At 40.7% G+C, this 15,823-nt stretch overlaps 1 protein-coding gene across 1 annotated transcript in view; it reads left to right on the forward strand.

Moving 5' to 3' along the window:
• The window catches only part of LOC140463094 (microtubule-associated protein RP/EB family member 1-like), a 62,318-nt gene that overhangs the window by 21,865 nt on the left and 24,630 nt on the right, over positions 1–15,823 (forward strand). Inside the window, exon 4 of the mRNA XM_072556810.1 lies at positions 14,376–14,494. Coding sequence (XP_072412911.1) covers positions 14,376–14,494 — 119 coding nt within the window. The remainder of the gene's footprint in view (positions 1–14,375; positions 14,495–15,823) is intronic.

Here is a 15,823-nt window from a genome sequence, read left to right on the forward strand (position 1 = left end):
ATCCTTGATCACATTATTCTTATCCAGATGTGCATAAGTCCTATCCCTTACAATTCTCTCTAAGACTTTGCCCACAACAGAAGTGAGACTCACTGGCCTATAGTTACTAGGATTATCCCTACTCCCCTTCTTGAGCAAGGGAACCATGTTTGCTAGCCTCCAGTCCTCTGGCACTACTCCTGTCGACAAAGAGGACACAAAAATCAAGGCCAATGGCTCTGCAATCTCCTCCCTTGCTTCCCAGAGAATCCTAGGATAAATGCCAGTATGGCTATATAAAAGCCCTTACTAGTGTGGCGGACAAATCTGTGTCCAGGTAGTCCAAAATGGGGCTGCCTTGTCTTAGAGAAATTCTCAGTTTTGTGGTGTACCATACTTGTAAGAAAATCCAAGGGGATATGCTCCATAACAATATTACACCAACCCGACAGGCCTGGGGATTTTCAGACACCCAACCTAACAAGATATTCTTTCTTGCTCAGAAAGCGAGGATGTTGAAAAGGCTTTTTTCTTAGGCGCATCTCTAGGGTACACACTGGGCAGGCCAAGAAAAAGAGAGATCATGTCCTTCTACACCCTTGCACCCAAAATCCCCATCATTGTACCTGCCACAGTGTCTACTACAGGACCAGAGACGATGGATAAGAGTGCCCGTATTAACTTTACACTTGGGGCATATTGAAGATATCCTTGGTTGAAACTTTGACAAACGATCCAGAGCCTAGTGGATCTTCACCTGTAAAGCATGGGTCCTATTGCAAATTGATATCTCTTTGTATTTTCCCAAATATCTTCCCATGCTTCTGAGCAGCCCTCAATGCCACACCCTGCAAAGTTGATCGAACTCATTTGAGGGACCGTCCTCAATTGATGATATAAAGTGCTGACTGAAAGTGCACTCTTAGCACTGAGCACCCTTCTCTCTCTGTCAGATTTGTAGGGATCTGTCAGAAGTGTAGGCTTTCTTTGAATAAACTCCTTAACTTGGGGAAAAAAAACAAGAGGTTCCTGCTAGATAGTTCGCATTTCTGCGCTGCCTGATCAAAAGACGACATTGTGTCTCCATCAACAAATCACCTATGCAAGACACATCCCTAGCCACCCAATGTTTGAATCTTGAAACCATCATCCCTGGTTGAAAATATGGTATACTCACTATAGATGTAAGAAAAGCTGTTTTGCCAATATTGCCTTTCCTCTGCCGAATTGCCCTCCATGCTTTTGCAGTATTGATAAATATTGGGTTCTGGCAATATTCCTTAACTATCCTCATTTTGTCCAAAAACAGCAAACTAGTAAGGGGGCAGTTTGCCTGAGAGATTTTGATATCTAACCATATTGAAATAGGGTCTCCACAAGCCAGTCGCTCATGTCAGATAAAAGCGAGTTTAGTTTTTAAAGTCCGGGTGAGCCAATCCCTCACCCCCAGTCTGTGAGGCTATTTCAGTTTAGCTACTTTAATAAGGGGCCACTTATGATGTCAAATAAGAGCCGTTCAGTCTCCTGAATGTTTGCTTATCGAAAATCAGAGGGAGCATCTGTATGGGGCACAGTAAATGGAGAATATTCATCTTAATAAGAACTATCCAACCTGACTGAGACCATAAGCGCCTCCCATCTTTGAAGTTCTTGTTTGATTTTGTGAATAATTGAACAAAATTAGCTTTAAACAACTGATCAAGAACTGGAGTAATGAATATGCCCAAATACATACCCCCCCCCCCCCCCCCCCCAATCTTTCAAGATCTAGCACCTTTGTAAAACCACCCATACACACAGTCTCTAATTTTGCAAAATTAATCTTGAACCTAAAAAGGTGCCAAACAAGCTGATTCATTGTATCAGGCGAGGCACTGAAGCTGCTGGATTTGACAAAAAATGAGGACATCATCCATGTACAATGAGACATGGAATTTTGACCCCACTTCTGGAGCCAATATATTAGGATCCCTATGAATGGCCTCCGCCAACAGTTCAATCACCAATCACCAATGCAAAAAGCAATGGCGGAAGGGATCAGCACTGTAGGCTGCCCCTAAAAGTGCTAAAATTGCTTGATTGTACCCCATTGGTGATGACCATAGTGAGAGGGTCACTATAGAGAACCTTTACCCATCTTATAAAGGCTTCACCCAAGCTAAACCGCTCCAGAGTATAGAAAAGGTACAGCCACTCAACTCAGTCAAATGCCTTCCCTGCATCTGGAGAAATCCCCAGTCCCTGTATTGACTGTTGTTGACATGCTTGAATTACATTAAGCAGCCTTGAAGCAGTTTTGGAGGAAATGCAGCCCTTTATGAAGCCCATCTAGTCCTCTTTAACAATAGAAGGTAACAGTTTCCAGCCTTAATGCAAGAGTCTTAGAGAGGATTTTAAAGTCCACATTTAAGAATGAAATGGGCCTGTAAGAAGCACAGTACTCTAGGATGTTCCCTTTTTTTTAAGAATAACTGAAATATTGGCCTCTCTTAGAGATGGTGGGAGGCGAACATGTTGAGCGTCAGGCCTGACAGCAAGCTTATAAATTCCTTATAGAATTCGTTGGGAAGCCCATCAGGACCAGGCGCCTTTCCACTCTGAAGCTTTTTCACAGCCTCCTGCACCTCTTGCTCTGATAAGAAGGCATTGAGAAAGGACTCTGGGGATCACAGTCAGGGCTCCAAATCCTTGAAAAAGGGCTCCATCTTGGCCTGCCCCTCCTCACAACCCTGAGATTGGTATAATTCAGAGTAAAATCTCTGGAATGCTGGCATTAATCTTTTTGGAATCATATGTTAGGTTTCCAGACACTTCCCTAATTGGTGTAATGGCTTGAGGGGCACTGTATTTTTCTGGCGCGATAAGCTAGGTTTGTCACCATACTCCTACAACCTTTGTTTTGCGAAAGTAAGCTCTTTCTTTGCTGTCTTTGTGAGCACAGAATTCAATGCAGTCCACAGTGCCATAATCCTCTGTGGCTTGGCAAACAAGGGCCTGTCAAAGTAAGCCTTCTCGACTGCCTTCAACTGTGTTCAAGAACATGTTGTTGCTCGCCCTTCTGTTTCCTGCTGGCATAGTACGGGATAACTAACCCTCTGGCATAAGCTTTGGCAGTTTCCCAAAGGACAGACTGGCTATTAACTGAACCTGAATTAATGTCTAGAATTCCTTAGAAGTACTCCACAAACTTCTTATCCTAAGGATAAAGGGATCCATTCACCAGTGCCTTAGGCCCACTATAGCATCCTTAATCTTGTTGTGGTTCTGTTCGCCGAGCTGGGAATTTGTCTTGCAAACGTTTCGTCCCCTGTCTAGGTGACATCCTCAGTGCTTGGGAGCTTCCTGTGAAGCGCTTCTGTGCTGTTTCCTCCAGCATTTATAGTGGCCTGTCTCTGCCGCTTCCGGTTGTCAGTTCGAGCTGTCCACTGTAGTGGCCGGTATATTGGGTCCAGGTCGATGTGTTTGTTGATAGAGTCTGTGGAAGAGTGTCAACAAACACAATCAACAAACACATCGACCTGGATCCAATATACCGGCCACTACAGTGGACAGCTCGAACTGACAACCGGAAGCGGCAGAGAGACAGGCCACTATAAATGCTGGAGGAAACAGCACAGAAGCGCTTCACAGGAGGCTCCCAAGCACTGAGGATGTCACCTAGACAGGGGACGAAACGTTTGCAAGACAAATTCCCAGCTCGGTGAACAGAACCACAACAACGAGCACCCGAGCTACAAATCTTCTACCAAACTTTGAATCCTTAATCTTAACAGGTACACTGGAGCATGATCAGAGATTGTGTAATATTACACGAAGTGTACAAGATGCCACCAAGTCCAGGGTTGCCATGGGGAGGAGGGGAGGGGGTGTGTGTGCAGAGGGAGGGTGTCGGGGTGGGGGGGAGGGGGGCGTGGGGAGGGAGGGTGGTGGGGGAGGGGGAGGGAGGGTGGTGGGGCGGGGGGAGGGAGGGTGGTGGGACGGGAGTGTGAATTGGGAAAAACAACTGTAAAATCCCTGCCTGTCGGGTGGAGACTCCTCCAGACACCCTCCAACCCTAACTTCACACACAGCTCAACTAATTGTTTAGTTTGTACAGAGGGTATCGGGGGGACCTTTGGGCAAACTGTCTACCATGGGATCCATAAGGCAGTTAAAATCTCCCCCTCTAATGATATGCCGGGACTCGAGACTGTTCAATTTGGAGAACGCATTTACCAAAAATTTGAGGGGATGGGGCGGAGGGCAGTAAACATTTAACACAGCATATTCTTCCCCATTTATCAGGGCTTTGAGGATTAGAAACCTCCCATGTGTGTCTTTAACACACTCTAGTAACTTAAATGGGAGATTCCTCCTGACCAATATAGCCACTCCACTACTTCTGGTATTAAAAGATGAAAGGTAAACCTGATCAAAGCCATTCTGATTTCAGATGCTCCCTATCATCCAAGTGTGTCTCCTGTAACAAATCAATAGCCACCTTCTCCTTTCTAAGACTCAAAAATACCTTTTTTCCTCCTAATTGGTGAGTGTTCTAGGTACACCATGTAATCAAGTCATTAGCCATAACCTTCTCCAGCGAAGGTGAACTTGAATTCCAAATCGCTCAGCCTTAGTGTTGCAAGATACTTCGAACATAAAATCTACATAAACTAAAACCACCACAGTTAACAAACCTACAAAGCTATCAAAGACTATGTACAAAAAAAAACAAAAAACAAACCAACAAATAAAGCAGCAATTGTCCTGGTTCCCCCCCCCCCCCCCCCCACCAAACATACCCAAACAACACTACTATTTGTACATACTAAATTGTTCAGATTAAGTTAATTTGTCCACAAAGTCTCTTGCCTTCTCTGTGTTAAAGTGGTATACAGATCCATCTAAGATGATCCGAAGCACTGCGGGATACCTCAGAGTACTGGATCCCTAGCTCCCTCAGTCTTTTCTGGATGCTGTCATAGGATTGTCTTTTCCGGATCACCACCACTGAATTCCTGGAAGAATGTGATCTGAGAGCCCTTGTAAACTAGGGCCTTAGGATCCTTCCCATGTATTCTGGAAGCTTCCATGATTCTCTCCTTATCTCTGTAGTGATGAAACCAGGACAAGGACGTTGGTCCAAATTTGACCTCCATGCAGTGACCCGGTGAGCCCCCTCAATGTTCAACCTCCTCATTCCAGCCTCCAAGTTAAGGAATTTCAGCAACCAGTCCTGAATAAATTCTACCAGTCGCTCACTTTTCTTACCTTTTGGGCAGCCTGATGATCCGAATATTTTTTCTCCTGCCTCTGTTCTCGAGGTCATCAACCTAGACAAGCAAATTACGTACCTGTGTCTCAAGGGCCTGGATCCTATCCATGGAGGAATCAGTATCAGCTTCCACCACTGTGACCCTGCGTTCTACCTCATCAGTCCTTTTCTCCAGGTCTCCCAGCTCTTCACATTGTGTTCATGCTTCTGAAGCATGATAGAGATCGGGGCCAGCTTCTCCTCTATCTGCTTGCCCAACATCTTGTGAGACCTGGTAGGACATAGAGTCCGAGGATCTTGCAGGCCGGGCCGCAGGCTCTGCCTGCCTTCTTCGGCATCCCTAGATGGTGAAACTGAGGTAAGTTGCTCTCTGACAGTTTCCTAGGACTCCACAACCTTTTCAGAGTCCAAGGATATCACACTGATCTGGGTAGGACTCTTTAAAACTTCGTCCTGCTTTCGCTGTGGTGTGGAGCTTTGCAGCGTGATCTTGGATTCCCCCTGCTTCATATTGTTGAAGATAACGTTTTGAATAAACAAATGCAATTGATCATATTCATTGCTGTTTCATTTATTTGATTTGGGTATTTGGTCAATGTATTCCAAGTATCTTTTTTGAGTTTTTAATTAAATACACCTAAACTTTCAACTACCATCTTCCTGACGGTGCATTGGTGGAATTTTGGACATGATCGATGGAGTCAGTAGAATTGTTAGAAGTTTCATTTGAATTGTAATTAATGATCAATTTGTTAGATCTATCTTTGGAAGCTTTCCTGCAGGTAAATAGTGATGATAATCGATATGAATAACCCACAAGCATCAGATGAATAAGCTTCTTTGCATGTGTTTCAGCCACATGGTCATTTTGTCCACCCTTGCAGTAAAGTTTAGCATCTTGTCAGACTTTATTAACTGATGGCAATCAATGCAGTTTAGTATATTTAAGGTTTTTTTTATAAAGAGGTTAGGTGGCATTAGATTGGCTCTAAAGCTGCTGTGAAATGCCAGTTCTATTTGAAAGCAATGGACCTGCTGCGGGATCATTTGGAAACCTTGACGGAACAACTCTGCACCTTTTGCTATTATGGTATAGTTTCAAACTATTATCGCTAATGATTTTGTTTGTAAAATAGAGATGTAAATTAGTTTTTACTAGGAATAATAATTTCTTCCTACTCTTCTGACTTATAAAATGCTTTCTTTATTTAAGATAAGTTTTCTGATATTTGAAGAGGAGCATCTTAGCAGTAACACTTCAGTGAGGTTTGCCATTTTTTATGGGAACAGGTTTTTCACCCTTTTTAAATTCCATTGGGCTTGATTATGCCAGCTTAATGGGCAGGCGATTTCCCCAAACAAGAATGCATTAGCAACGCATGTATCCTATACTGCCTGGGTTTTTTTCTATTCATTTTGTGGGATGTGGATGTCGTAGGCTGGCCAGCATTTTTTTTATTATTGCCCATCCCTAGTTGACCATGAGAAGATGGTGGTGAGCTGCCGCCTTGAACCGCTGCAGTCCACCTGCTGTGGGTTGACCCACAATGCCATTAGGGAAGAAATTCCAGGATTTTGACCCAGCAACAGTGAAGGAATGGTGATATATTTCCAAGTCATGATGGTAAGTGGCTTAGACGAGAACTTGAAAGCTGTGCTGTTCCCATATATCTGCTGCCCTTATCCTTTGAGATGGAAGTGGTCATAGAGTTGTAGAGATATACAGCACAGAAACAACTCGTCCATGTTGACCAGATATCCCAACCCAATCTAGACCCACCTGCCAGCACCTGGCCCATATCCCTCCGAGCCCTTCCTATTCATATACTCATCCAAATGCCTTTTTAAATGTTGCAATTGTACCAGCCTCCAGCACTTCCTCTGGCAGCTCATTCCATGCACGTACCATCCTCCTGAGTGAAACAGTTGCCCCTTAGGTCTCTTTTATATGTCCCCCCTCTCACCCTAAACCTATACCCTCTAGTTCTGGACTCCCCCCACCCCAGGGAAGCATGTCCCTTGTGATTTTATAAACCTCCTATAACGTCACCCCTCCACCTCCGATGTTCCAAAAACAGCCCTAGCCTATTCAACCTCTCCCTATAGCTCAGATCCTCCAACCCTGGCAACATCCTTGTAAATCTTTTCTGAATCCTTTCAAGTTTCACAACATCTTTCCGATAGGAAGGAGACCAGAATTGCACACAATATTACAGTGGCCTAACCAATGTCCTGTATAGCCGCAACATGACCTCCCAACTCATGTACTCAATACTCTGACCAATAAAGGAAAGCATATCTAACGGCTCCTTCATTATCCTATCTACCTGTGACACCACTTTAAAGGAGCAATGGTCGTCTGTTTGGGAGGTGCTGTCAGAGGATCTTTGGTGAATTTCTGCAATGCATCTTGTAGATAGTAATCACTTCTGGTGTAGGGAGTGGATGTGGTGCCAATCAAGTAGACTGCTTTGACCTGGATGGTGTCAAGCTTCTTGGTGTTGTTAGGGCTGCATTCATTCAGGCAAGTGGGGGATATTCCATCACACTCCTGACTTATGCCTTATAGATTGTGGACAGGTTTTGGAGAGTCAGGAGGTGAGTTACTCGCTACAGAATTCCTAGCCTGTGACCTGCTCTTGTCACCACTGCATTTATTGGTTGAATTTGATAAGTGATAACTCCAGGTTGTTGATAGTGAGGGATTTAGTGATGGTAACAACATTGAATGTCAAGGGGCGGTGGTTAGATTGTCTCTTGTTAGTGATGGTCACAGCCTGGCATTTGTGGAGCAAATGTTACTTGCCACTTGTCAGCCCAAGGCTGGATGTTGTCCAGATCTTTTTGCATTTGGTTGCGGACTGCTTCAGTGTCTGTGGAGTCGCAAGTGTTACTCAACTTTGTGCAATCATCAGCGAATATCCCCAATTCTGAACTTTTTGGAGGGCAGGTCATTGATGAAGCAGCTGAAGAAAGTTGGGCCTAGACACTTCCTTGAGGAATCCCTGCAACGATGTCCTGGAGCTGAGAAGACTGACCTTCAACAACCACGACCATCTTCCTATGTGTCAGGTATGACTGTAACCACTGGAGAGTTACTTTGCTCTTGTTCTTGTGATGCATTTAAAGTATTTACAAAACCAATTACATGCTGAACAGACTTTTATATAGCTTAGGTGATCATTTTATGCTATACCCAAGTTAATTTAAATTTATCTCCTTCCAGTGATCTGATTTATTCTTCACCATATTTATATACTTGATGTTTGCCAATGGTTCTTCAAGATTATCCATCAAATTGTTATACATCTTTCATTAGATACTTGGATTTATTTTGCAATCAAACAAGAATAGCACCAGAAGACTGGAGGACAGCAAATGTTGTTCCCTTGTTCAGGAAGCATGGTAGAGACAACCCTGGTAATTATAGACCAGTGAGTCTTACTTCACTTGTGGGTAAAGTGTTAAAAGTTATGAGAGAGGGGAATTATAATCCTCTCGATAGGAATAAGCTGATTAGGGATAGTCAACGCTGTTTGTGAAGGGTAGGTCGTGCCTCACAAACCTTAGAGTTCTTTGAGAAGATAACCAAATAGGTGGATGAGGATAGAGCAGTTAATGTGGTGTATGTGGATTTCAGTAAGGCATTTGATAAGGTTCTCCATGGTAGGCTACTGCACAAAATACGGAGGCATGAGGTTGAGAGTGATGTAGTGGTTTGGATCAGAAATTGGATAGCTGAAAGAAGACAGAGGGTGGTGGTTGATGGGAAATGTTCATCCTGGAGTTGAGGCTGCAAGGATCTGTTTTGGGTCCACTGCTATTTTTATAAACGACGTGGATGAGAGCATAGAAGGATGGGTTAATAAATTTGTGACAAGACTAAGGTCAGTACAGTTGTGGATCGTGCCGAAGGATGTTTTAGGTTACAGAAGGACATAGATAAGCAGCAGAGCTGGGCTGAGAGATGGCAAATGGAGTTTAATGCAGAAAAAATGTGAGGTGATTCATTTTGGAAGGAGTAACAGGAATGCAGAGTACTGGGCTAATGATAAGACTCTTCGTAGTGTAGATGAGCAGAGAGATTTCGGTGTCCATGTACATTGATCCCTCAAAGTTGCCACCCAGGTTGATAGGGCTCTTAAAGGCATGCGTTGTGTTAGCTTTTATTAGTAGAAGGATTGTGTTTTGGAGCCATGAGATCGTGCTGCAACTGTACAAAACTCTAGTGCGACCGTACTTGGAGTGTTGCGTGCAGATCTGATCATTGTATTATAAGAAGGATGTGTAGGCTTTGGAAATGGTTCAGAGGAGATTTACTAGTATGTTGCATGGTATGGCAGGAAGGTCTTATGAGGAAAGGCTGAAGACTTGAGGCTGTTTTCGTTAGAGAGGAGGAGATTGGGAGGTGACTTAATTGAGACATAAGATCATCAGAAGGTTAGATCGGGTGGACAGTGAGAGTCTTTTTCCGAGGATGGTGATGGCTAGCACAAGGGGGCATAGCTTCAAATTGAGAGGTAATAGATACAGGACAAGTGTCAGGTAGTTGTTTTACTCAGTTGTGCGGACATAGAACGCACTGTCTGCAACTTTTGTAGACTCGCCAACTTTCATGGGCATTTAAATGGTCATTGTATAGGTATATGGACGAAAATGGAACAGTGTAGATTAGATGGGTTTCAGATTGGTTTCACAGGTCAGTGCAATATAGAGGGCCAAAGGGCCTGTACTGCACTGTAATATTCTATGTTCAGCCACATTTCTGGAATGATCATGTTTTCCTTTAGATTATTAAACTTACCTCCTTGAAGTTAGACAAGGCTCACAGAAAGAATTGATAGTTTCAAGAGGTTTTCTACACACGCAACCATTTCTGTGGACTGACTTGTGTAGTACCTTGCACAATCTCAGGATATCCTGAGATTCTGGCTAAATAAACACTTCTGAAATGTTGTTCGCCATTATGACATAGGAAATATAGCAGCTTATTGGTATGCACTTTCGTTAAAATGAACTAGGTATTCTCTTCTAATGGTGTTGGTAGAGCATTAAAGGTTGAGGACATCAGGTTCAAAATTCGTATACTCTTCAAAATACTACTGCAGCATTTACTCAAGGTAGGACTTAGTTCTGCATGGGCAAGTGAGATTCACATAGTGCTTTTTGCAGTCATTGTATGTCTTTACAATCCATGAAGTGCAATCGACAGCAGTTACCATTGTAATTTAGGGAGAAAGTATGAGTAATTTGTACCCAGAGTTGTTTGTTATTTGTTTCTCAAAGAACAGTAAGGTAATGATTTGGATACTCTTAGATATTGATTCAGCGAGAAATATTTTTCAGAGCACTGGGGATAACTCCCCTGCTGTTCTTCAAAATAGTGAAATGGGATTTTTACATTCACCCAAGCAAATAGATGGGGCTTCAGTTTAACATTCATCTAAAAGTTGACACCAGCAACAATACAGCACTCCTGCATTACTTACTGGAGTGATGGTCTTGGTATTTGTAGTGATTCAGGTAAGAAATATGTGGAGCCACAATTAATACTTGGTACAGTAAATCTAATGCCTAGACTTAATTCTATTTATCTAGTCTTGCAAGATCACTCTCACTTATGCACTTGACTGCTGTGAAGTAAAATAAATTGACTGTTACATTACATTAGTGATTGTATTTAGCTGTTCAGTTGCAAGTCATTGACTTGATGTGACAGCAAAACATTTAAGTTTTAACAATTCATCAATATACTTTAATATTTTTGTTTTTGCTCAATGAATGTAATTTTTAAAAAGAATTACTTACCAAACACTTGATATCCGTCCCTTTACTCACCCTAATTCCTGTTCACCTGTTATCTCTATTCTCCATTAGTCTCTAATGGCCCCAAACTGAAAACATCTCATTTCAAAAAATTATCTTATTCATTTTTCTCCATGGACTAGAATCCTTTTATCTCTGTAGTTTCCAGTCTTGTCTGTTTTGCTGCAGTTTTGAGTGTTGACATTTTTATTGTTCTACATTGACCATGTTTTTGGTTGCTTATACTTTATCCTATCTGCTTCCCTGTTTCTCCTCCTCAAGACATTCCTTAAACTGAACTCTTTGACAAAGCTTTAGTGACCTATCAGAATTCCTAATTGTAGAACACTGTAGGTTTTATGGGTAACACTTCTGAAGTGCCTAAGAATGTTTTTAACTTTATTAAAATCTCAAGTTATAAATGAAAGTTGTAATTAATGTGCAGGAAATATGTATCACTTTCATATTTGTGTACTGAGCCTTTTTAACTTGATTTCTACAAAACATCCATGTTTCAAATATTAGTACATTTACAACTTGTGTGAAACTTGTAGTTCACGTCAAACTGCAAGTTGCTGTGATCTTTTAAAATGTACAGAATACAAGTTGAGTATAACTTGTTGAAAGTTGTTCTAGCTATAATTGTGTCTCCTATTGAAAATGATGTGTTTTGCCACTAGGTGTCACATTCTGCAAGTTAATAGATTTTGTCTCTGGTTTTATAGATTTGACTTTGTGGCTGTACTCATTCTTTATTGAAGACGAGGAAACCAATTTCGATGGGAAGCATCTAAGGCAGTTTAAAGTGTATTTTGAATCCTTAATAAAAACATCTACAATTTCTTATTTTAAATGGGATCTGTACCTCATTGCATTGTGTTGGAGGGGACAAAAGTTACATAATGGAGAAGGCATATACAGGAATAATTTCAAAAATAAATTACTGTTTACGTTAGAATCTGGATTATCCGAATAAGATGGGCAGGACGTACCTTTGGATAATTGATCGTTCAGATAATCGATCTGATCATAAACAAGCAGTAATTTAAGTGTCGGTTATCCGAACATTTCTCAATTTTCCAGCAATGCACACCATAATGCCGTTTAACTGATTACTGCTTATTTACAGTAGATCAGTTATTTACGTGCCGGTTATTGAACATTTCTCGGTTATGCAGCAATGCATGCATTTATTAGCTACTAACTGAATGCTAAGTTGCCTAATACCATTTTTACAGGATCTTGAGATCTTGTATGGATAATCTGAAATTTGGATTATTGATGTTTGGATAATCGAGGTTGTGCTGTACCTATATATTTTTCAGTTGCATGAGGATTTTGACTTCTGATATTTTTTTTAAAACAAGGAGTTCTTGCAATGAACTGTCCTTTTAAAAATCTTGTTGGTAATGTTTTGTTAATATACCTGTAATGTTGTGGAAGATTCAGCTTTTCCATCTTGTGCAGTTTATTGTTTTATTTACAGTTTCATATGTACCAGCGGATCAATACCATTCAAATCTTTCTCACTTTTAAAAATGAGTAACTCTTTTTGAATGTAGTCAAACTTCATAAGTGAATCTTATTGCAAATTATTTTTTTGGAAATGTTTCAGTGCATGGTGGAAGAGTCCTGTTATGTTTAATATCAGCTTTGGCTGACATACTTAAGTAACTGGAATCCATTCCCTTGTGCCAGTGAATTGAGGAGAAGCTTAACATTTGAACAGAATAGTGGCATATTTTGAATATGATGTAGATTTGTGGGCAGCCTTGCTATTCATATTGGATAATTATCTGCTCTGTAAATTACAGATGAAATTTTAAATACTACAGCACCAGAGAGGAAGACTATGAAATCAATATTCTCTGTAACAAATTTAACAAGACCAAATATTGGTACAATTTTTTAGTACTTGCAGAAGAAAAAAAAATTGCTTTATGCCCTATATACACTGGTTTTGAAAGTAAGCATGGAATTCAGCACATGTCTTGGATTTGGTAAATCTTTCCTGGCGATTACTTAGCACACCAGATGGAAGTTTATTCACATTATTTTTCGAGAAAGAAAAGAGGCAGTTCAGGCCTAAATCAAAATACTATGCAGTAAATATCCAGGCTCTGCACAATGACATAATTATGGTGGAACCTCCATTAACCATTGAATAGAGGTAAAAGACTAGCCATGAAAAAGCTAGTTGCTGCAAATTTTGAAAGCGTTATGGAATTTGTCATTTGTTAATATAAATAAATGCCAGTGTGCAATGTTTAATGCTCTTGCAGACACCCCCAGCTCCTTAATTTTGCAGCCCAAAGAACACTACCTTCACAATCCTCTGTACCTGCTTTCAATGCAAATGTCAACTAGGGGGCTATTGATGAAATTTCATGCTCTGGGAAACCATATGCAACACACTAATTTTAAGAGTTCTGACTCCTTGAAAATGGATAATTGATGTTCCACCATATATCCTGAAACAGCTTTCTGTTATGAAAGCATTGGTTATCCTTGTAAATGAACCTAAAACTTGATATCTAAACTTGTACCACCTTAACATAGTTTGAAGAAAAACTGAAAATTTAGAATACCTGGGTAGGTATAACGAAAGTGTTGAGCCTGAATTGCAGTTGTATTTTGTTGCTAGCTGAACTCCACTCCAGTCACCGGTTGCATTTTGTTTTGGTTTATTAGTTGGAGGTAAGGTTACCTTCTCTGCACTGTTTCTGCACTTATTATCACAATGTAAATGTGAATTTGCCTTTTATGTTCACCATCACTCACCAAAATTACTTTGCCTGTAGGAAGTTGGGTTTCTTCCTCGTTTCTGTTGATTGTGAGAATGGGTTGTCCAGGTTCAAGCTTTTTAAATGATAGCCACTGAAATGTCCTAAATCTTGCAGCTCAGCTAAAATTACTCCTAAGTAAGGCTAATGAAGCACTTTGTTGATTAGTATCTAAAAGGCTTAACTCTGCTCATTAGTTATGTTGGTGGAAAGGAAGTTGTACTTCAGCTTCATAGCTGAGATCCATCTGAGGCATATACTTCTCTTCAAAACTCCCTTGTATTGTAATTACCTAATGTGCTTCATATCCATATCCTTGAGTATCAATACAAGGGCAAGTGTTCTCAGCTGTCAAATTTTTAAGGAAAAAGAATATGATAGTGGTATTTCATTTATTAACCTGGTCAAAACCATACATAGTATTTGGTAGCTATGGGCTTAAAACTCTCAACTACTGAGATGCAAGAAATACCGTTTATTGTCAATATTAGTTTAATAACAATGTCAATTTTTGATTGTAACTATTTTAAACTATATGATTATAAATATTACAGTTACTCAAAAAGTACATCCAACACCAAAAGTTACAACTCCAAAACCTGTGTCTGGTGCACCTAAAAGAGCTGCAATGGTGGGAAATGGAGATGCACAGGTTGCAGAACTAGCTCAACAGGTAACTAAAATCTCTGCCTTTTATAACTCTTAAGTGACTGGTATGGTTTAGTTAATTGGTATGATTTAATTTGATTTAAATTGCCTCTCAACAGCGAAATACTACAGATGCTGGAAATCTGAAATACAAACAAAAAGTGCTAGAGCAAGTCAGTAGGTGTGGCAATATCTTTTGAGAAAAGAGTGAACATTTTGAGTCCAATATAGCTCCTCTTCTGAACCGCAGTTCAAATCCTGCTGACTTTCTGCAGTATTTTGTTTTTGTTTTCAAATGTCATGAGTGGATATCTCATTTTTCTTGAACCTGAGCACAAGGATTCAGGATTTGAAGCACGGGACGCAACTGTAAGAAAACTGATTTCTCACTAACTTTACAATATTGAAAGCTTTACCAAGATGACATCAGCAGACACTACATATTCATCCAATTCAATTTTATGCTACTTTAAAGAATGTGAAAGATATCGAACCTGTCTTGAGTTCCATCTAAGATTCTATATCAGCTTTGAACATGGATGGTTCTCTTGCATTTAGATGTTGAATAATCCTGTTCGGGCAATTACTTTTTAAAAAAAAGTCTCCTTACTTAGCTGCTACAAGAGTGATATATTACATTTCATGTTTTTGCTACAAAGTGAAACTTTGCTTAATTTTATCATTCTCTTGTAGGTAGCAATTTCTATATAATTGTCTGTCGCATTTGGTTTTTATTATATTTTACACATACTTGTACATTCAGCACCATTTACAACTTTTCTATGCTACTGAGCAGCAGTGGTGAAGGAGGGAATGAATGTGCTCCTGGTTTAGTGAGCTGCTTTGGTGTCAAGTTTCTTATGTGTTGTAGGAGCTACACTCTTGCAGGCAGGTGGGGAATATTCCATTATACTCCTCCTGACTTGTGCTTTGTAATTGGTGGGCAGGCTTTGGGGCGTCAAAAGGTCAGTTACTGACTGCATTATAGAACTTCACAGCGCAATACAGGTCCTTTTGGCTTTCGATGTTGCGCTGACCTGTCATACCAATCTGAAGCCCATCTAACCTACACTATTCCATGTATGCCCATATGTTTGTCCAATGATGACTTAAAGTTGGCAAATCTACTACCATTGCAGGCAAAGCATTCTATACCCTTACTACTCTGAGTAAAGAAACTAGCTCTGACGTCTGTCCTATATCTATCACCCCTCCATTTAAAGCTATCCCCCCCTCGTGCTCACCGTCACCATACTTGGAAAAAGGCTTTCCCTGTCCACCCTGTCTAACCCCTTATGTGTCTCTATTCAGTTACCTCTCAACCTTCTTCTCTCTAATGAAAACAGCCTCAAGA

This window comes from Chiloscyllium punctatum, chromosome 37 (genome assembly GCF_047496795.1).
Source record: "Chiloscyllium punctatum isolate Juve2018m chromosome 37, sChiPun1.3, whole genome shotgun sequence".
In the NCBI taxonomy this organism is placed as follows: domain Eukaryota; kingdom Metazoa; phylum Chordata; class Chondrichthyes; order Orectolobiformes; family Hemiscylliidae; genus Chiloscyllium; species Chiloscyllium punctatum.